General features: G+C 45.6%; 1 protein-coding gene across 1 annotated transcript in view; it reads right to left on the bottom strand.

The window, feature by feature from the left end:
- LOC115482080 (synaptonemal complex protein 1-like) overlaps nt 1-23,384 on the bottom strand; it is a 71,624-nt gene that overhangs the window by 39,411 nt on the left and 8,829 nt on the right. The window contains exons 2-3 of the mRNA XM_030221643.1: nt 9,708-9,792; nt 8,345-8,391 (exon numbers count right to left, since the gene is read on the bottom strand). Of these exons, the coding sequence (XP_030077503.1) occupies nt 8,345-8,391; nt 9,708-9,792 (132 nt within the window). The remainder of the gene's footprint in view (nt 1-8,344; nt 8,392-9,707; nt 9,793-23,384) is intronic.

Genomic DNA, 23,384 nt, shown 5'->3' with positions numbered 1-23,384 from the left:
TAACTTGCATTGCATAACTACAATACACACACCGGTTACAGCACACGTGGCCATACTCCTCATGTCTTTCATTACATCCATTATTCTGCCTAGCAAATTGCTCACCTAAATTCCTACCTCGAGAAAAAGCAAAACGAGGAAATTGTTGAAAAACCTTGTGCATACCCAATATGGACCAGTGGCGCTTCATGATTTGTATAATCTGACTAGACGATTTAGTATATGGTAACACACAGGTCAACGGGTCATTTTTTTCCCGTTTATTTTTCCGTTTTTCACATAGAGGTTGCCATTCATTATGATTATTAAACGCTCTCTTAGCCGCTTTTTTAAAAATTTTATCAGGATAACCTCTACGTTGAAAACGTGAAATCATCTGAAAAGCTTGATGAGTGTATTCATTACGAGAACTACACAACCTTCGAACTCGTAGTTGACTCGACGGTATACTATTTTTCAAAGCAGAGGGGTGGTGGCTGCGATAATGTAATATTGCATTGCGATCAGTTTCTTTACGGTGAATCTTAGTAATAAATTTACCATCATCCCATTGAATGTTTACATCTAAAAAATTCACCTCTCGACGACCAATACAGTGCACAAATTTAATATGGGGACTGACTGTATTCAAAACTTCCAACAACTTCAATACATTTTCTTCTGTCCCTTGCCATATTACCAAAATGTCGTCTATATATCGCAATTACCCAAATTAGTTTGAAATAATAATATTAAATGGTGTGACACCTTGTAACTCCAAAATTCCACAATCGGGATCGTTTCTAATAAATCAACAAGGAACCTCAAACATCCTCATAGGGAACACACTGCAACGTTAGCTTAGTCCACTATTTTAATGAAGGAGTAGAATACTATCACTGGTTCCAGTGAGGAGAAAGAAGAGAGAAAAAAAACCAATCGCAAAAACTCATAACTACATGAGAAAAACGGATGGCATAAAAACTCTCCTTCACTGACTAAAGAGTTAAACAAGGTGAAACACCCCTCTTCCAGTCAAGTGTATCTTGCATCCCCCCAAACACACTCATCAATTTGAAGCCTGGCCCCTTAACCTAAACCTGCCCGCCCAATTTTTTCAAAGTGAACAAAATAAACAATGTCTTTAGGAAAATCGCAGGCTTATTTAACCCACACAGTCTTTCCACAAGTCAGTTTTCCACAAAACCCAGTCACTTATCTGCTTGTTGATAACTCCAGGCTCAGTTAGTTTTGTAAATCCAGGCTGATGGTAATAAAAAATGGAGAAGACACTGTACTGTTCAGTTTAAACCTTTGACACCATGTCAAAAGCCTGCGAGTTTCCTAAAGACATTGTTTATTTTGTTCACTTTGAAAAAATTGGGCGGGCAGGTTTAGGTTAAGGGGCCAGGCTTCAAATTGATGAGTGTGTTTGGGGGGATGCAAGATACACTTGACTGGAAGAGGGGTGTTTCACCTTGTTTAACTCTTTAATCAGTGAAGGAGAAGGAGAGTTTTTATGCCATCCGTTTTTCTCATGTAGTTATGAGTTTTTGCGATTGGTTTTTTTTCTCTCTTCTTTCTCCTCACTGGAACCAGTGATAGTATTCTACTCCTTCATTAAAATAGTGGACTAAGCTAACGTTGCAGTGTGTTCCCTATGAGGAGGTTTGAGGTTCCTTGTTGATTTATTAGAAACGATCCCGATTGTGGAATTTTGGAGTTACAAGGTGTCACACCATTTAATATTATTATTTCAAACTAATTTGGGTAATTAGAATTTAAATTAAAAAGGTTTGGAATTTCCCAGTTTTTTTATATAGAGTATTGTCTATATATCGCAGCCATTTAACTACACCCTCAAAATATTGATTTGTGTAAATACACTGCTTCTCCAACTGGTCCATATAAAGGCAAGCAATGGTGGGGGCTACTGTAGCCCACATCGCAACCCCTTTTATTTGATGAAAAAATTTGTCCTTAAACTTGAAAAAATTGTGATAAATAACCAGCTCAGCTACATAGCCAAGTAAGGTTATCTGATTAGGTAGCTCCAAGGTTTCCAATAATCCCTTAATCATGATCACAGCTTCCCTTTGTGGGATATTGGTGTACAATGCAGTAACGTCTAATGTTACCAAACACACCTCTAAATTAACATCTACTTGTACACCCTGCAAAATACGAAGCAAGTGATCTGAATCTCTCACAAAAGAGGTTATGGAATCTAAACAAGGTTGCAAATGAAAATCCAAAAACTGAGAAAGCGGTTCAAACAGTGATTCACACCCAGAAACAATAGGACGGCCCCGGGGATTAATCAGACTCTTGTGTATTTTCGGAGTAAAATATATCACAGGTATTTTTGGAAATTGTCTAAACAAGTATCGAAATACTTGAATAGATATAACACCTTTTTCACAAGCTTCTCTTAGCAAATCATACACCCGCGTCTGATACTGAGCAGTGGGATCTTCCTGTAACTGTCTATAAAACGTTTGATCATTTAACTGAGTAAATGCTTCATGTTCATACTTCGATGTATCCTGCACCACTACTCCACCCCCCTTATCGGCTCTCAGGATTATAATATTCTCATCCCTCTGTAATTCTATAACTGCTTCACGCTGCAAAACTGTCAAATTACTGTACTGCCTCCCCAAAGTAGCTTCTAAATTTTCAAGATCATGCAGCACCCATTGCTGAAACGTCGCAATGTGAGAGGGTATTTAAACTCAGTCTCTTTGAAGCCTCGATATGCGCATGTGTGGGCTTCTTTTGAGACGCTGCCATCGGCACATCGATGACTGTTGAGTGTTTGGCCACCTGTAGAGCCGGTAAGAGTTTATAATATTGGTTTTTAAATGGATGAGTTAATGTTTGTGAAAAATAAGTGGACGTTATTATTGTTGCTTATTTAGATTGCTGACCCCTGAAGACGCTTTTTGCGAAACACGATCGTGTAGGGTCTGTACAATACTACCTCAGTGAGCAAATGAGATGGTACAAGTGATGATAGCTCCTGAGAGGCAGCATGAAGTTGAAGGAAAGAATTACTGATTAAAGATTCAGCAGTAGTTCCGTGAAGATTGGAGTCACGCTGTGAGAGAAACTGTGTGTGAGCCTGTTACAATAGAGAACAGTGAATCAGCAGTGGTTCAGGCTGTGAAATAAGACTCTGGTTTGAGCCTGGTGTGGTGGAGAACTGTTATATGAGCAGCAGGCTGATCTTTAAAAGGCAAAACAACATCTGATATACAGAGAAACTTAAAGACTGGTTACAAGTGGATTGAGAGAAGATGTTAATGAAGAAAAGTTTTCTCTGATTGACTGTGTAATTGACAGGCTCTATAACAATACTGTTATTGAAATTTTGGTGAAATTATGAGTGACACAATCATTCTGGGCACTGCAATGGTATGTTTATGTCACTGATTTTAGGGATTTAAGATTGTGTGAGTGGATGAATGAATGATTGGTATAATGGGAATTTTAGATAATAATTGTTAGATATATGATATTTAAAGATGTAATAAAGATGGATATAATTGTAACGGTTGTTGAGTATATTATATAAATTTGCTGCAACTATTTATTGAAATTAACCTAAGATAGCATTGTGGTATCAAATAACAGTGAGAGATAATAGAGTAATACTTCTGGATCTTTCTTCAAAAGACAACACAAAAGGTTGCAATGTGAGAGCCAAGAGCAAAAAAGCAAAGATACTTACCTGTAGCAAGTATTCTCCGAGGACAGCAGGCGTTATATTCTCACAAGTGGGTGATGCGTCGCCCGGTCCAGGACCTATGAAAAGCATAAGCAGAGCTTTGTGGAGCACAAGCCACGATCCACTGTGCATGCGCGAGTTCCTTCCCACCCGCCGCAAGAACGCGGTCTCCTCAGTTTTATACTATAGCAAAAACAAAAGTAAAAATAAAAAAGGAGACAACTCCAAGGGTAAGTGGAAGGGATTGTGAGAATATAAAGCCTTCTGTCCTCAGAGAATACATGCTACAGGTAAGTATCTTCACTTTCTCCAAGGACAAGCAGGCTTATGTATTCTCACAACTGGGAAATCCCTAGCATCTAGGCTCACCAAAAACAAACACTGGTCAATTGGGCCTTGCAATGTCGAGGACATTACAGAGATTAACCTGAAACTATATACAACTGAATGAGAGTGCAGCCTGGAACAAAATAAAATGGGCCTAGGAGGGTGGAGTTGGATTCTAGACCCCAAACAGATTATGCAACACTGTCTGCCTGAACCGACTGTTGCGTTGTAATTTGTTGGATTGGTCGTGAGCCCTTGAGCCCAGGCCGAGACCCGCTGATAACAGAGGCCAAGGCGTAGGGGAGACCGACCCGCCCCTACACACCCCAGCTATCCCACACCCTAGCGTATCCACGTGCTGCACCTCAGGAAGAAAGGGAAATAGCATTCAAGCAGGCCTCACGGCCGAACTGGAACCAATACACACCCAGGGAGGGGAGAAAGAAACACAGGAGTCCCCAGGGGACCCAAGGTGCCAGCCGCGCACTGAACACCAGCCATAGGGCGCAGGAAAAACCAACCACAGAGGCTCCACAGACCCAGGACAGAACCCCTCCCCCAGACTACAAGGAAGTACACCAAAGGAACCAGCACGGGGTGCCACACCCCCCCCCCCCAGGGGACTAGCGCAGGAAAGGAAAACTAATACAGGAAGCACCCTGTAACCACAGGGGGATATGGAGAAAACAGCTAGAAGACCGGGCTGCCACAAGAACACCGCAACCAGGAACCCCCCCCCCCCCCCCCCAGGACAGAAGGGAGAAGGAGCCAACTAACAGCCACAGAAGCCAGAGACAGGTACAGGAAACAAAAGGGAAATTAGCCCTCAAACCAGAGGCCAGAGGCAAAGATACAAAAGAGATGAAGAAAATCCCCTGTCTAAAACACACAAAAGACAGAGGCAGAGACACAGTACACAAGGGGTTAAACTTACTGAACCAGAAGTCAGAGGCAGGAACAGGGAGGAGGAAGATAACTGAATAAACAAACAACCTGAGGGAAGGCCCACAGACCAGCAGCCTGCCTAGAGGGCAGAACCAGGCAATGCCCCCACTGAGTAAACAAAGTAGCTGGCCTCCCACAGAGAACTGCAAGCAGCGAGGGAAAGCCCCAGCTGGAGGCCAGTGAATTAGTTACTCACACACACACTGACACAGAAATGAACCCAGAGGAAGGAAACTAAACAGCAAGCTGAATACACACACACACACACACACACACACACACACACACACACACACTGCCACGAGATATCCCAAACAAAGGGAAAGTAACAGAAACCCTGAACAGAGAACACAGACACAAAACTAGAGCACAGAACAACGTTCTGACAGAGAACTGCAAAGGCTTTAGTAACCAAGAAACGTAACGCCAAAGCAGGGGAAGCAGGAACATGTAGGCTTAAGTACTACCCACTGACGTCAGCTCAAACCCTGACAGCCAATCAGGAATGAAGTTCACACCCCTCCCCTGCCAGACCGGCAGAATCATAACACGTGTCAGGTAAGGCAGTAGTGTGATATGAATGTGTGGATTGAACACCACGTCACAGCCTTGCAAATTTTTTCAATGAAGGCTGTCACGAAACACCTAGCCACCTGTCTGGGGTTACCCAGAGGCCACTTAGAGGGTAAATCTCCAGCACAGCTCAGCTTGTGCTCTACACTAGCACCCTCCTCCCACAAACTGGGTCGCAACGCCTCTGGGTGAGTCTCCCGCTCTCCAGTTATCCCCCATGATTTCTAGGTTACTGGGGCCACACCCCAGTAGTCCCACTGTTCCCAGAAAGCACTCACAGACCCAAAACACAAACCACCAGGATTCTTTATCAGTCCAGACAAACAGGGCAAACGATTATGTTTATTCTCTTAAAAAAATACTGAACAGTGGAACAAAATACTGCAAATAGAATAACAGGTAACTGAAATATGGATCAATTATAACACTAACTAAACATCTGTATACTGTCTAAACAGTACCTGGGAAGGTCAGAACATATAACTCACCGAGCCTCAGTTAAGAGACCTGTCCCTCTTTCCTCCCCGGCTAAGACTGAAGCAACAACCAGCAACAACTGCTGGGTAATTTCAAACTCAAGGCCAATCAAAGCCAGTCAACAAGATTTCAAATATATACTGCATCTTCCTTCCTGTCTGTGTCAAACTAAAGAAAAAATCACCCAGTTCTGTATTAACAGCTTTACAACAAAGAAACACCACCTGCCTGCCAAATAGGAGAAATACACTTCAGAACATAATCAATGCAGGAAAGTATCCAGTACATTTTACAGGCTTAAAACACTGTTTCTTCACACTAACCTCAAGTGGGCTAACGACGTAGTCATAACTCTGACATTAATCAGCTGAGACATGACCCTCTAGGGCTAGCCCATCCTGGGCATAAATAAAGGAAAAGCAATCTGCCAGCCAATTAGAAACAGTGCATTTCCCGATAGCGACCTCCATCCCGGGATCAAAAGAAATAAAATGTTGGCCGGACTGTCTGTGGGGCCTGGTCCGCTCCACACAGTAGGCAAATGCTCTCTTGCAATCCAAGGAGTACAAGCTGCTTTCACCAGGATGGGCACAAGGTTGGGGAAAGAATGTTGGCAAGACATCTGACTGGTTCAGATGGAACTGTGACACCACTTTTGGCAAGAACTTAGGGTGAATGCACAGGACAACTCTGTTGTGATGAAACTTAGTATAAGGGGCATCCACCAGGAATAGCTGGGGTGCCAGTTCAGGAGTAGGTTGCAGAGCTGCTAGAGCCAATACAGGAGCTCGGTTTTAGCTGCTGGGAGACCGAAATATCGGCACCTCCTCTATGGAGGGGGAGCAGTCATCCCGGCTTCAACACTTCTCAGGTGCAGAATCCTTCAAGGCCCCGGAGCTCCCGGCACCATGTGTCGAGGGTGACTGATGACGATGCTTCTTGGCCTTCACCCAAAGCATGTCACCGAGGCTCCTCGGTGCCAACAAAGATGACAGCAAATCCATCACACATCGGGGTTGGGTCTGATGATGGATGTTCCCGGGGGACCTGTACAGCAGGAGGCCTCGAGGCAGAAAGCGACCCACTCAATACACTGCTTCAAGTGTCTAAAGGTCTAGAAGCAGCCATGCTTACCAACACTCCCGGTGCGACGCTCGATATCAATGCCAATGCCTCAGACCTTGATGCCAATGCCGACGTCGAAGAAAAATCCTCTCTCATTGAGCTTTTCTGGAAACCTGGGTCTTCTTCATGTGATGACAGAGAACACAGTTAATGGGGTTATGGGTGGGCCTGAGACACTGAAGACACCAAGAATGGGTGTCCTTCCCAGAGATAGTCCGATTGCACAGGGTACAGAACTTAAAGCTACTGGGAACGTTCATGAACATGGAAGGAAAAATACTTCCATAGCTAAATTAAACAAATCAATGGTGTCTGAAAAAGGGACAAGACATAACAAAAAATGAAGGGAAAAATTCCAGCCAAAGTCAAGGTCTAAAAGCAGCCGAACAACGATGGAAAAGAAATGAAACTTAAAACCGAGCAAAATACACTAAACTTATGAGGAAAATACAAATGAAGGGGGTTCCGCTACCGGGAACACAATGCAAGGATGAAAAAATTGCCGAAATGCACCAAAAAGCTCTTTTGGACCGAGCGATGTGTGGAGACAGTTACAAAAAAAAAAAAAAAACAGTAGAAAAAGAACTGAGGAGACCGTGTTCTCGTAGCAGACAGGAAAGCACTCTCGAATGAGCGGTGGAGTGTGTCTCACGTTCCACAAAGCTCTGCTTATCCTTTTCATAAGTCTCGTACCGGGTGACGCAGGTCAGCGTCACCCACTTGTGAGAATACATAAGCAAGCTTGTCCTCGGAGAACAAAGGGTCTTATATTCAGCGCACAGCGGGAAGAGCTGGTAAGCTGCTTCAAGGCACAGGCTGAACTAATCCCAAATATTCAATGTCAAAGGCATGTGCAACTCCTGGCACTGAATATCCGAGTATGACCTCCAACCTGGAAGTTAACCAGGCACTGGTCAATATTCAGACCTGTCATCGGTTAACTTGCTACATAAGTTAGGACAGCTAGGTTGCTGCTTCGCCATAACTCCGCCCCTGGAACTGTCCACAAAGTAAACAGTTTCAATATAGGTGGTCAGAGGGAATATTCAGCAGCACTATCAGATTGTGCTGCAGAATATCCCCAGATAGCCTTGCACAAGTGATTTAAATGACCAGGAACCTGTCCATGGCCCTTTAAATCACTTTGAATATCGACCCCGAACCAAATAAATACACAACTCAACTTACCTCTTCTTCAATCACAGGCAAATGTTTTGCTTTTTGTGGAAGCAAATCTGAAAAATAAAACAGATAAAATATTCTTATACAATTGCACATACAGAAATGTAGAAACTGACAACAGAATGAGTAACAGATCAATTCAATCTGCTTATTTTCCCTAATTGATCAAAGTTCACAAAAGCTTCACATATGGCTTAACATAATAGAATACTTATCTTGCACTGTACTAATATAGTACAAATACTGCACTGAGCTCTTGTGGGTCCCTAACACAAGTGGTCACATACTTCACATCAAAATCCCTTTTTAGGAGCTACGAATTCCCCCTTAAATCACAGAACAGGACCATTTAAAAATTTAACAACCGGCTCTTGCGAGCAGGTGCGAGCCGGCTCCAGCACACCACTGCTTTCATCACAACTCATCTCTATTATTGCAATACTATATATGCTGGCCTCCCATCGTTCCAGTTATGCCATCTTCAAACTTTACAAAATTTGGAAATCTGCATGCACTTTACAGCTAATCACTTTGATTCAGTTACTCCTTTGTTTGCCTAGCTACATTGGTTGCCTATACAGCATCACATTTGGTTTAAAGTCCTTCTTCTCACTCACAAGACATTACACTTAGGCAGCCTGTCCTACATTGCTTTTTGATCATCCCCTACAATTCATCCCATATACTTCAATCACTTGATTCTAACCATTTGGTATTGCCCTATTATGAATCTACTCGACATTCTGCCTTTTTCTTTTTGACGCCTAGTCTCTGGAATAGTTTACACTCTGATATTAGGTCCGAATTGTTGTTAGTCAGATTTAAGACAAAATTAAAAACTTACTATTTCCAACTGGCTTTTGGGACTATCCCTAATTGATTCTGTGAGTGTACTGTAACACACTGCACTCTGTACTGCTTCCCTCTTCATTTTCCTTCCCGGTTCCCTTTAGTATGTATGGCTGTATCCTTTCCCATTTTTATTGGCGTTCTCTTTCTCATGATTTTATGTATTGTTAACCACTTTGACCTTTCTTTTAAAAAAGGTGGTATATCAAGTTTTATAATAAACATAACATATTCTATCTTATGTCTATATGTTCCACCTTCACTTGCATCCTATTGTGTTGGCATCGTAAAAGCATACTATGCCATAATGTGAATTGTCATTTGAATATGTTAACTGCTATAATTGACTGTTACCTATGCTCAACTTATTTTTGCTGTATATCACCTTGGGTGAATGTCTTCAAAAGGCTGTAAATAAATCCTAATAAAAAAAATAGATAGTATCTACACAAGCTAATCAAACAAAATGAAGGAAAATATTGTATAACTTGATATATTTTTTTAATTTATAAAATTTTACCTGAACTCTTGTTTTTATTGGGATGTGGTAGGCTTTTCATTGTAAAAGGCAAATTAAAATCATCATCTGCAAATTTGTTAAAACCCTAAAAATAAAACAAAGATCAGAAATATTTAAGTAACTTAAAACAATAACATAAATACATATAATTCACATGTCTGAAAAAATCCAAATTATATGGCCAAAGTCATCAAGAAATGTAGTAGCAGGGGTAACATATCATACAGCTAATAGATACCCAGCACTAAATATCCTTTAAACACTTCAGTAGTTGTAGCAGGTACAATCAAATTACTTTCTCTTTAACTCATTGGACCTCAGCAGCGACTCATTTCACAAGAGCTATTTTGCTCTTGACTTCGCCTGCCTCTTCATTGGTCCATTAACTCTTTAATTGAACATTTTTATTATAAATATTTTATATATTTTGTAGAAAACTTAAAATGCAAACCCAGATTGAAGTATAGTGAGATGTACTTAACTTGAAAGTTATTCACTCATAGGACCATTCGCCAACATGCAACATGTTTCGCATAGAGCTGAGTCAGTGATCGGTCCACTGAAAAAAATAAAAATCACAATTATATTTCAAAACAAACACTTCAAAACTTGCCAATCTGTTCATTTTCATAAAACCAAGCCACATCTCATAGCATATTCAAAACTCAGATTCACAAAATCATGACGTGGCAGCTATTTAATTTGGAAAAAACTTTGTCATGTGGTAAGTCCTGACTGTCAATTAAAACCTTGAACAGGTTTAATATAAAAAAATTTACATCAGAGATGCCCAATCTAATTTATTATTTAGGTATTGTTGTGTTCTCGAGGGTTTGGCATTCTGTCAGGTCCTCGAGGCAGGACTGGAGTTCGTGAGCCCTTGGGCCACTGCCGAGGAGCGGCAGCGGCAGGCAAGACCACCTCGGGACTGGAAACACAGAAGAGCAGTACTGGAACTCTGGACTGGAGTAGTACAAGGCAGGCAACTAGAACAGAAGAGACAGGAACAGCTTCACCTGCACCTAGCCACCGTTCCTCTGGAGCTGAGCTCCGAAGTGCAGGCGGCCGGCAGGACTTGCAGGATAAGGCAGGAACTGAAGATCCAGAGGACCCACCCTGGGTCTAGGATACACGAGGGCGAAAGGGCACGGATCTAGACTCAGACAGTGTGCTGCTGCACAGCCACTAGCAAGACCCAGAAGACAGACCAAGGAACACAAGGCGTACAGAAGCTAGCAGGAGCAAGGACTAGGGCAGCAACACACTAGACAGAACGGGGATCCGGGAATACCCACAGGGTAAACCCTCTAGCTAGGAGGAGACAGGATACAGGAATAATCATACAGGAATAATCACCCAGGAAAACACACTAGCCAGAAAGATACAGGATTCAGGATATACAAGCAGGGTAGGCACACAGGCTAGGCAAGGCAGGGTTCAGGGTAAAGAGCAAACCAGGAATAACAGGCCAAGGGTCTTGGGCAGGCAGCACAGCAAACAGAGTAACCAGGAAGAACAGGCCAAGGGTCTTGGGCAGGCAGCACAGCAAACAGAGTAACCAGGAAGAACAGGCCAAGGGCCTGAAGCCACAGCCGTTCCACACACTGACTGGGGAACTCACAAAGGCTGAGGCTTCGCATACAGAGAACAAACCCGGACAAAGGCTTCACCCCAACCCAGGGTAAGCCAGGAACAGAGGCTTCACCCCAACACAGGATAAGCCTGGAGCAGAGGCTTCACCCCAAACACAGGGTAAGCCAGGAACAGAGGCTTCACCCCAAACACAGGGTAAGCCAGGAAGGACCCGCAGTCCACAGACAGAGGCTTCACCCCAACTCAGGGTAAGCCAGGAAGGACCGCAGTCCACAGACAGTGGCAGGGAAGACCCCCCACGGAAGGACAACAGAGACACAGACACAGAAAGAAGCTGGGCTGGAACCCAGAGAGAGGCTAAGCAGTAGTGCAGCGGACACTTACTAACCTGACCTGGCCTAAGAGCATAACACTTATGCAAAGGCCCTGACTGCAAGCACAGCACTTCCTTATGAAGGCTCTCACTGATGAGTCACCAGCAGTAGGACAGAAGCAGGAAGTACACTGACCCCAAAGAGAGGCTTGACACACATAGGAAGTGAGCCCACAGGAAAGACAAGCAGGAGCCATCTTGGAAGCTGGCACAGAGCCGGTGGCAGCCATCTTAGATGCTGGCTCCCTAGAGAGGCATAGCACACACAGGTGAGGTCTAGTGAAGCAATCAGGTTCATGCTGGAAACAGCCAGCACACCAGGACAGAGACAAGACTAACACAAACACAGACAGAAGCCAGCAGAGCTGCTGACCCCCAGAAAGAAGGTAAGGCTGAGGGTGGTCACGGCCACAGACGTGACAGTACCTCCTCCTCAAGACCCCCCTCCCGGTCTCCATGGGGGGTTCAGGTGTCCAGGGGTAACTGTGGTGAAACCTCCTGATGGGTTTCAAAACCCAGACATGGATCATTGGACTGGAAGCAACAAAGAAGTCCAGCACTGGCAGGCAGGAACGGAGCTTGTAAACAGGAGGCTCCTTCGACTCACTGCTGGACCAACTCAGGAACTTGGATGCAGCAAGAGGAACAAAGTTCAAGAGGAACCCTTCTCTGAGGGAACCCAGACGGAACTCAGGAAGCAAACCGGGACTGGGACCCGGACTGGAGTCAAAAAGCAAACCGGGACTGGGACCCGGACGGGTGTCAGGAATCAAACCGGGGCTGGGACCCGGGCTGGCGTCAGGAGCTTGACTGGAACTGGAACTCAGCACGGCATCAGCATCTTGGCTGGAACTGGAACTTGGAATGGACTCAGCATCTTGGCTGATCCTGGAACTCAGAACGGACTCAGCATCTTGGCTAGCACTGGAACTCAGAGCGAACTCCGCATCTTGGCTGGAACTGGAACTCTGAACAGGAGCTGAACCGGGACTGGGACCCGGACTGGAATCAAAGTCGTGACTGGAACTGGAACTCTGAACAGGAGTTGAACCGGCTGGTACCCGGACTGGAATCAGAGTCTTGACTGGAACAGGAACTCGAGGAACCCTCTGCCTCCTGGCAGGAACCGAACTTTAACTGAGGCTTGGCAGCAAACACCCTTTGGACAGGAATCTGAGGCTCGATCTGAAGCGCCACTCGAACTGGCCTTAGGAGCTTGATTGGAGGTGCCCTCTAGACTGGAAGCGGAGGCTCCACCTGAACCACCCTTCGGACTGGCACCGGAGGCTTGGTTAGAAGCCCCCCTCGAACTGGACTCAGTGGCTTGACTGGACGGGTCACTTGGACAAGAACCGGAGGCTCGACCCAGAGTGCCACGCATAGGCCTCGGAGACTCTGTCAGAAGCACCCCTCGGACTGGACTCAGGGGTTTCAAAGGCTTGCCACTTGAATGAGGACTGGAGGCTCGGCCCGGATCGCCACTCGAGCAGGAATCAGAGGCTCAATCGAAAGCTTCCCTCGGACTGGACTCGGAGGCTTAAGTGGAAGCGTTACTTGAACTGGAAGCGGGGACTCGGTATGAAGCACCCCCTGGACTGGACTCAGGCGCCAAGGTGGCGGCACTACTTGGACTGGAATCAGAGGCTTGGTCCGACGTCTCACTCGGCCTGACCTCCGAGACTGCTGAGGAGTCCTGAGCGGAGAAATCCCACAGCGCCTTCTTTCGGCCTTAGCCTCAGGAGCTGGACTGGAACTGGAACTCTGACCCGGAGCTGGACCGGGACCACTCATCCACCTCCTTACCGCATGGGCCTCAGGAGTATTCCGCAGAGCTGGATCCAAGAGAAGTTGGAAGCGGTAAAGGAAGAGCTTCGTAGAGGGATCCATAGCAGAAACTGGGTCTTCAAAAAACCCTCGCCCAGAAACGCGCTCTCTCTCCGCTGCTGCCTCAGGAGTATCTTTCAGGGCTGGATCAGACAAAAGTTGTACCTGGTAATCCTGGAGGGTCATTAATGAATCCAAAGAAAAAATCAGGTCGGAACTGGGATCTGAACTGGAATCAGGAGCTACACCGGGGTCGGAACCCGAATTGTCCATTGGGAACGAAGACATGGGCAGGCAACCCACCTGGACCGATGATCTTGCCGGACTCATGGCCTTTGCATTCTGTTGCATTCTCGAGGGTCTTGGCATTCTGTCAGGTCCTCGAGGCAGGACTGGAGTTCGTGAGCCCTTGGGCCACTGCCGAGGAGCGGCAGTGGCAGGCAAGACCACCTCGGGACTGGAAACACAGAAGAGCAGTACTGGAACTCTGGACTGGAGTAGTACTAGGCAGGCAACTAGAACAGAAGAGACAGGAACAGCTTCACCTGCACCTAGCCACCGTTCCTCCGGAATTGAGCTCCGAAGTGCAGGCGGCTGGCAGGACTTGCAGGATAAGGCAGGAACTGAAGATCCAGAGGACCCACCCTCGGTCTGGGATACACGAGGGCGACAGGGCACGGAACTAGACTCAGACTGTGTGCTGCTGCACAGCCACTAGCAAGACCCAGAAGACAGACCAAGGAACACAAGGCGTACAGAAGCTAGCAGGAGCAAGGACTAGGGCAGCAACACACTAGACAGAACGGGGATCCGGGAATACCCACAGGGTAAACCCTCTAGCTAGGAGGAGACAGGATACAGGAATAATCACCCAGGAAAACACACTAGCCAGACAGATACAGAATTCAGGATATACAAGCAGGGTAGGCACACAGGCTAGGCAAGGCAGAGTTGAGGGTAAAGAGCAAACCAGGAATAACAGGCCAAGGGTCTTGGGCAGGCAGCACAGCAAACAGAGTAACCAGGAAGAACAGGCCAAGGGTCTTGGGCAGGCAGCACAGCAAACAGAGTAACCAGGAAGAACAGGCCAAGGGTCTGAAGCCACAGCCGTTCCACACACTGACTGGGGAACTCACAAAGGCTGAGGCTTCGCATACAGACAGAGAACAAACCCGGACAAAGGCTTCACCCCAACCCAGGGTAAGCCAGGAACAGAGGCTTCACCCCAACACAGGATAAGCCTGGAGCAGAGGCTTCACCCCAAACACAGGGTAAGCCAGGAACAGAGGCTTCACCCCAAACACAGGGTAAGCCAGGAAGGACCCGCAGTCCACAGACAGAGGCTTCACCCCAACTCAGAGTAAGCCAGGAAGGACCGCAGTCCACAGACAGACAGTGGCAGGGAAGACCCCCCACGGAAGGACAACAGAGACACAGACACAGAAAGAAGCTGGGCTGGAACCCAGAGAGAGGCTAAGCAGTAGTGCAGCGGACACTTACTAACCTGACCTGGCCTAAAAGCATAACACTTATGCAAAGGCCCTGACTGCAAGCACAGCACTTCCTTATGAAGGCTCTCACTGATGAGTCACCAGCAGTAGGACAGAAGCAGGAAGTACACTGACCCCAAAGAGAGGCTTGACACACATAGGAAATGAGCCCACAGGAAAGACAAGCAGGAGCCATCTTGGAAGCTGGCACAGAGCCGGTGGCAGCCATCTTAGATGCTGGCTCCCTAGAGAGGCATAGCACACACAGGTGAGGTCTAGTGAAGCAATCAGGTTCATGCTGGAAGCAGCCAGCACACCAGGACAGAGACAAGACTAACACAAACACAGACAGAAGCCAGCAGAGCTGCTGACCCCCAGAAAGAAGGTAAGGCTGAGGGTGATCACGGCCACAGACGTGACAGGTATCCTGGTGGTAAGTTGTTCAATATATAAATCCAATGCTGTTCCTTATAATTTAAGGCCCTGTTTACTAAGCAGCGTTATAGGCGCGTTAACATTTTTAACACGTGTTAACCATGTACGCGCACTAACCATGTATGTGCCTACAATATCCCTATAGGCGCCTACATGGTTAGCACACGCTAAGTGTAGGTGTGCTAAAAACACTAACGCACCTTAGTAAACAGAGCCCTTAGTAATTTAACTAATTCTCCTCCCTCCCTACCCAGTTCAATTTTGGGGTCATTTGGATGGTTCCTGTTACTGGCAGAAAGGTCTGTGCTTGAACAAACACCAACTATGAGAGTGCAAATGTCATTTATGCATTGATTTGTCTTTGTGATAAAATCTATATAGGGTGTTCTATGAGACCTATCAAATATCGGCAAAATGAGCAGAAGTCATGCATTAAAGGCAGTGTGATGACAGCTCCCATTGTTAAACATTGGTTGGATTTAAAACACACATTATCTGAAATACGCTGGCGAGTACTTGAGCAGACTGAATTGGGTAGAGAGGGAAGGGATTTAGTTCAATTACTAAATTATAAGGAACTGCATTGGATTTATACATTGAACACCTTGTTATCAAGGGGCCTAAATAATGAATTAGACTGGGCATCTTTGAAAAATTTTACATTAAACCTGTTCGAGGTTTTAATTGGCAGTCAGGACTTATTGCATGACAAAGTTTTTTCCAATAAATAGCTGCAACGTCATGATTTTGTGAATCTGAGTTTTGAATATGAAATGAGACATGGCTTGGTGAGTTATGAAAATTAGCAGATTAGCAAGTTTTAAAGTGTTTGTTTTGAAATACAATTGTGATTTTTGTTTTGTCAGTAGACTGAACCCTGACGCAGCTTTATGAGAAACATGCTGCATGTCGGTGAATGGTCCTACCCTATATAATAAAACCCACCTCCAACGTTCTGAAGCTGACTGCGTGGACACAAGCCTTGAGGTATTCGTGCTTCTGTTGATGCCTCCCACTTCCGGGTGTGTCAGCAGCGAAAGTGGCCAATCAAAACGCAGCAGCGTTCGGAACGTTGGAGGCGCAGTTTCAGCCCTTCGCCATGCCCCCCCCCCCAAGGTCGCTACCCCTCACCCCTCCACCCCCCCCCAGGTTGCCACCGCTCCCCCCCTCCACCCACCTCCTGAGGTCACCGCAGCCACTGCTCCACCCTCCACCCCCTCCAGGTCGCCGCCGCTCCCCCCCTCCGTCCGACATCAGCTCAGCTGCCATTTCCGGCCACTGCTGCTTCTCCTGTTGAGCAGCAGCGGGTGTAAGAAATGCACCACCCGGTGCGTGATCTGAGAACTCTGCTGATAAGACTTTCTCCAATTAGCCAGTCGTCTAGGTAAGGATGAAACGAGGACCCCTTGTTTCATGAGCGGTGCTGCTACTACGACCCTAACTTAGGAGAAAGTGCGCGTAGCTGCCGCGAGACCAAAGAGCAGGGCACGAAACTGGAAATGTCAACCTAGAATCGTAAAGCGCCAGAATCTGAAATGAACGTGCCGAATAGGAATATGTAAATAAGCCTCTGACATATCCAAGGTTGTGAAATACTCTCCTCGCCGAACTGTCACTATGACTGACCGAGGAGTCTCCATACCAAAAGTTGTGACCCTGAGAGCACGATGAACATCCTTTTAGATGTAAAATAGAACGGAAGGGAGAGTACTGCTGAAAATGACCAGTTAATGCTTAAGCAAAAACTAGCCATTTTCTGGGTTCTGGGGAGGAGAGGAAGGGTGACCAAGGACACTAGGGCTCCATACCCCAGCCCTATCTCTGTGGCATCTCATAGCTGGTTAAACTTTGAAGACAGGCATCCACCAGCTATGGTAGCACGCTCTGGACAGGAAAAATTCTTTTTTTTTTTTTTTTTTGAGTAGGTTCAACCACTTGCTCAGAATGGACGTAAGATTCACCGGCCTTTAATTTCCTGGATCTCCCCAATCCTCGTACCATGGTCATGCCTCCTCCCTCACTGAGATGTACCAAACCCACACTCATTAGATATGAATGCTGGGTTTGATGGACTTTTGGTCCTACCCGGTATGGCAATACTTATGCACCTATGCCCATTAGACATGAATGCTGGGCTTGATGGACTTGTGGTCTTTCACAGTATAGCAATACTTATGCACCTAAGGCAAAAATGCACAGGAAGTAAGTGAGTTGCCTTCCAATTGACAGGAAGCTCTGGAGTGAGGACGCATAGAATGAAAATGAAAAAAGGACAGACTTGTAAAATACTTTTAACGGAAAAGGTGAATTTGTGCCACAGCCACTTGGTGAAGGCGATGGAGACAAGACTGTATATGAATTCAAGAAAGCTTGAAGGGATGCCTTATACTCTGAGTGGTCCTCTGTCCTGAAACTACTAGAAGAAAGCTTCAAGCCAGTTGGAAAAGTAGAGAAGACATGAAAGTATGCCTGCTAAGGCAGTTGAGTGATTGGGAGCTCGGTAGACAGGACTGTCTCTCAGAGAATATGAGAGCGCTTATATATCCCAATGGCATCTGAACAATCTACTCTATGCCTATAGAGAAAGTTTCTAAAGTTCTGAAAAACACTGTATAATACTACAGCCATTGAGAGAAATTCTTGAAAAAAAAATTAAATTATTATGTCAAAGATTTGTACAGTTCCAAACAATTGACTTTTAGAGACAATGCAGATCTTTCTACCAGGAAATGAAAAGGACACAGAACAAAACAAAATCCCACTGACACTGGACAACTATAAAACTGTATACTAGATAAAACCAGAGTTAATAGTCAAGTTATAAATGTAAATCTTAAAACGAGAAAATCGTGATTAATATCTATATATGAAAGGAACCCTGTCATCCAAAACTTGGCTGCTAATATGATGTGGGTTTCAGAGTCCTGTTTTCCTCACACCTGTGTGGAGAGGATTAGGAACTGTTCAGTTTGAAACCGAGCTGCACATTGATTTGCAACATTCCTACAACAGAGAACTAAGTCCCCAACTGAGAAAACAAAATGGAAGGTGAATCAAAATGGCCGCTATTCACGCCACTTGCACTGTGGCGGTCCCCGAAATCGCGCCTGACACCTCCTCAACAATAGGAGGAGAGCGGGACGGCGGAGAAAGAACAACCGGCGAAATAGACCCTGAAAACCAGAGGACGCACCGGCCCCGACGAAACACCCAAAACAGAGCCAAGTTCTGGCTGCGCTAACTCCGCGATGGAGAAGCTACAGCTGCGGGATCAAAATGGCGGGCTTCCGCGCCAAAATGAAAAGAATGTAGGGCAGATGCGACGGATCGGGCTGCTGCAGCCTCCCCTGTATGGCGGATTTCTCTCCGCCCGAGAAACAACTCGTCGCTCCTTTTTTTTTTTAAACAAGCCGGCGCCCGCTGCCCAAAACACTAAAAACAGAGGAAGAAATTGCGAGGAATCAAAGGAGAAATTAGATCTTACCTGCTAATTTGCTTTCCTTTAGTCCCTCCGGACCGGACCACGATTGGACTGTTGGGTTGTGCCCGCCTACCAGCAGGTGGAGACTGAGAAAAACTCTGACTCTAGAGAGCCAATAGGAGCCCTGGCCATGTGACCTTAGCCTCAGTATTTGAATAACAAAGCCGGAAAGAAAGAAAGAACTTCTGTGCCGTATGGAATCCTAGCAGCCACAAATTCCTCGGCAAAACCGAGTACTAGAGCTCACCAGCAACTCTCACCAGAGAAGTGGTATGGCCCATTTGTATTAGAGCTCGCCAGCAACTCTCACCAGAGAAGTGGCATGGCCCATTCATATTAGAGCTCACCAGCAACTCTCACCAGAGAAGTAGTATGACTCACTTAAGGTTTCATATATATTCCATCAACTGAGCTCACCAGCAGCTCTCAACAGAGAAGTGGTATAACATATTCAAGGCTTTATATATATTCCAGCAACTGAGCTCACCAGCAACTCTCACCAGAGAAGTGGTATAACATATTCAAGGCTTTATATATATTCCAGCAACCGAGCTCACCAGCAACCACCAGAGAAGTGGTATGGACCACGCAAAGTCTTTTTTTTTTTTTTTAATATATACAGTATCATCCGTTTTTTTTTTTGTTTGTTTTTTTTTAAACATTCCACTTCCAAACTTAATAAAAGAATCTAAAGAGTTGATAGAACATGGGAGGGCCTGGTCCGGTCCGGAGGGACTAAAGAAAAGCAAATTAGCAGGTAAGATCTAATTTCTCCTTCCTTAGCGTCCCTCCGGACCGGACCAGGATTGGACTGTTGGGAAGTACCAAAGCAGTAATCTTACGGGAGAGACAGACATTGAGAATGCGGTAGAGTCCCTGAAAACACCCAAACTAGGATGAATACGAAGCCAAAAGCTTGACGATCCAAGAACCGCCAATAAACTAAATAGAATGACTACAAAGCAAAAAAGCTGAAAAGTCCAAGCGACGCTGAACATTGTCCCCTACCAAGTGGCCGCTATATAATGTCCCCTACCGCAGCGCAAAGGACAGAGAGACTCGAGAGAAAGAAAAAAAAAGACGACTGAAAGAAAGATGGCAAAGGTAGAAGCAGAGCCGCCTGGAAACAAAAAACTGCAATGAATCTATCTCAGCTGAGAAAGTGGAAACCGAGATCCTGAAGTACAATACTCCAGATATCGTAGACTATTGCTGACCTAGCAACAGATTGGAAGTATGTAAAGCCTGTCAGTGAAAAAGTACTTGATCAGTAGAAGCTAAATAGGTAAAAACAAGAATGCAGTTAAATACTATGCAGAAGAAGAAGGTACCTAAATCCCTGCTGCAAACTAGACTGAAGGTCCAAATAAACTGACAGCCGCTGCAGTTACTCAACATGAAGAAAACATATCTCAGAGCGCAATTCAAATGAGAGAGAAAGAATCATCTGTAGCTGTTGCCTCTGCAAGCAGATCACCTGAGACTCTTGTCGTAGACCCCAATTTGTGAAAACGGGAATAAATCAACAGTAGACACTTGTTAGTACCTTTCATCTGTTAGATACATATAGAAGTCCATAAAACACTACACAGTTCCAGGAATAACATGTATAGAATGTTTGTATGTTTAGGAATCTAGCCAGGTGCTCATGGTCTGGATTGGCCATGGACCGAAAGGTGGGCTCAATAGGACCTTTGAGCTTTTCCCAGTGTGGAATTACATATGTACTTATGTAGTAGAACTATAAATATACATATATATTTTCACAGATGCAGCCATCAAAAAACTGCTCACTGTGTATATGCTCCCGGCATACTTGCAGGAAGAATGCTCAATCTCAACCACCAGACCCAAGTGCTGCACTAGTGAGAATACAGAGGCCAACTGAGCGGAGGGAATTCCATCTGAGATAAATATCTGGATACGGGAGGGCATCTATCTCTGCCGCTGACAAGTCTTTTTAGCAAGAGAGTAAGCGAGGCACATGGAAGGTCAGAGCGAAAAGAAATAGTTCTAGAATTGGGACCTCCCCTTAAGGTGCTATCCACTGAGAACTCCCAGAAGTTTGTTTTTTTTTTCAATGGTCACGAAATTGACGGAGTGAAAAGCTGCCAAAAAAGACTACCGAGACTCCAAAGAGAATGAAGAAAAAATTCCTTCTTGGGAGCTAGAAAGTAAAATTTTACTCTGCAAAATACAGCAAGGTAATGGTCGAAGGCCCAAGAACATCCAGAGAAAACAGAAAGTGGGACGCTTGTAGAGAAGACAAAAACAGTCTGCGCCAACTTGACTAAACAAAGAGAGAAAAAAATAGAGACATGCTACGAAATCTAATGAGATCACACGAGAGCTCAAAAGAGAGATCAAATGAGAGACCTGGCTACATGCACCCCGTAACCTAGAGTGTGCCCGAAATGCACCACCCGTTGCTTGACCTGACAACTCTGCCAATAAGACTGTCTGTAATGAACCAGACATCTAGGAAAGGATGAAACGAGGAGACGTTGTTTCATGAGCGCCGCTGCTACTACGACCATAACTTAAGAAAAAAGTGTGTGGAGCCGACGCGAGACCGAAGAGCAGGGCAAGAAAACTAGTAATGAGGACCTTCTCATCATCCTTGTATCGTGGACATTACTCCTCCTATACTGAGATGTACTAAGATGTACCGACCCACACCCATAAGAAATGAATGTGGTACTTGCAACCTGGATTGACCACAACTGAGGACAGGATGCAGGGCTTAATGGACTCTTAGACTTTCCCCGTATGACAATACTCATATACTAATAGCAAAAATGCACAGGAAGTGAAAGAATCCCCTTCCAATTGAAAGGAAGGTCTGGAGTGAGGACGTATAGAATGAAAATGAAAGGATCACCATATGTTGAGCGTGGACTGAGACACACTGGCCTTTAATTTTACCGGATCTCCCCAAACCTCGTATCATGTCATGCCTCCTTCCTCACTGAGATGTACAGACGCACACTCACGAGATATGAATGTGGTATTTGCAATCTGGATTGACCCCATCTGAAAACAGGATGGGGACTCTTGGCCTTTCCCATTATGACAACACTTATGCCCTTATGGCAAAAAATGCACAGAAAATAAGTGAATCTCCTTCCAAGAGAAAAAAAACTCTGGAGAGAGGAAGAATAAAATGAAAATGAAAAGGAATAGACTTGGAAAATACATATTACGGAAAAGGTGGTGAATTTGTGCTACAGGAGACAAGACTGTACCTGACGTCAAGAAAGCTTGAAACAAGACCCTAAAATCTGTAAGGAAGAGAAAGGGTTAGCAGATGTTATGGATGGTCAAACTGGACAAAACCAGAATGTTTACCATGTGCCCAGGCTGAATAGATAGAGGAAACAAAAATACAAGTAGATGGCGTGAGGACCTCCCACTATCCTTAAGTGGGAGAAAATGCAAATTGACTGGATAACTTTACTCCCTAAGTGGACATATATCTTGTAAGTCCTAGAAGAAAACTAAGATAACACATGAGAAACTCCAAGACAGTTGGAAACAGGGGCGTATCTGGACTCGGGCGGTAGGGGGGGCCAGAGCCAGAGGGAGGGGGCACATTTTAGCCCCCCCCCCCGGCGCCCCCGATCCCCCCCCCCCCCCCCCGCCATATCCGGACCCCCCCCTTGCCACCAATGACACCCTCCCCCGCTGCTGTCACTTACCTTTGCTGGCGGGGGACCCCAACCCCCTGCCAGCCGAGGTCCTCTCTTCCATGCAGGCTGCGCCGCTGCAAGTTTCAACGCTTCCTGTTCTTCTGAGTCTGACGTCCTGCACGTACAACGCGCAGGACGTCAGACTGAATTCCAAATTCTGAGTCTGATGTTCTGCACGTTGTACGTGCAGGACGTCAGACTCAGAAGAACAGGAAGCGTTGAAACTTGCATCCTGCACGGACGAGAGGACTTCGGCTGGCGGGGGCTTGGGGTCCCCCGCCAGCAAAGATCGGCGACAGGTTGGTGGCGGGCGGGCGGGAGGGAGGGGGAGGTGGAGAGGGTCTGTGGTAGGGGGGTCCAGGGCGAAATCTGCGGGGGCCCAGGCCCCTGTGGCCCCATGCAGATACGCCCATGGTTGGAAAGTAGAGAAGACGTGAATAAAACATGCCTTCTAAAGCAGCTGAGAAAACTGGGTGCTCGGTAGACAGGACTGAGTCTCCTAGAATATGAGAACCATCTGAACCATGTAGCCTATGCAGCAGTCATCTGCTATGCCAAAGAGAACGCATAGCCATGAAAGAAAATTGCTGAAAGGAAGTAAGACCTTATGTCCAGAATTGCAAAGTACGCAACAATTGAGTATCAGACAATGTAGTTCATTGCACATGGCATCTGAACCATATAGCCTACGCTCTGGAGAACGTTTGTTAAGATCTTAAAACACTGTATAAGAACATAGCCACGGAGGAACATTTCCTGAAAGGAATTAAGATCTTATATCCAGCATTGTAA

Source organism: Microcaecilia unicolor, chromosome 12 (genome assembly GCF_901765095.1).
Source record: "Microcaecilia unicolor chromosome 12, aMicUni1.1, whole genome shotgun sequence".
Lineage (NCBI taxonomy): Eukaryota > Metazoa > Chordata > Amphibia > Gymnophiona > Siphonopidae > Microcaecilia > Microcaecilia unicolor.
The sequence above is the reverse complement of the archived record's forward strand: the minus strand, read 5'-3'. Positions and strand labels throughout refer to the sequence as shown.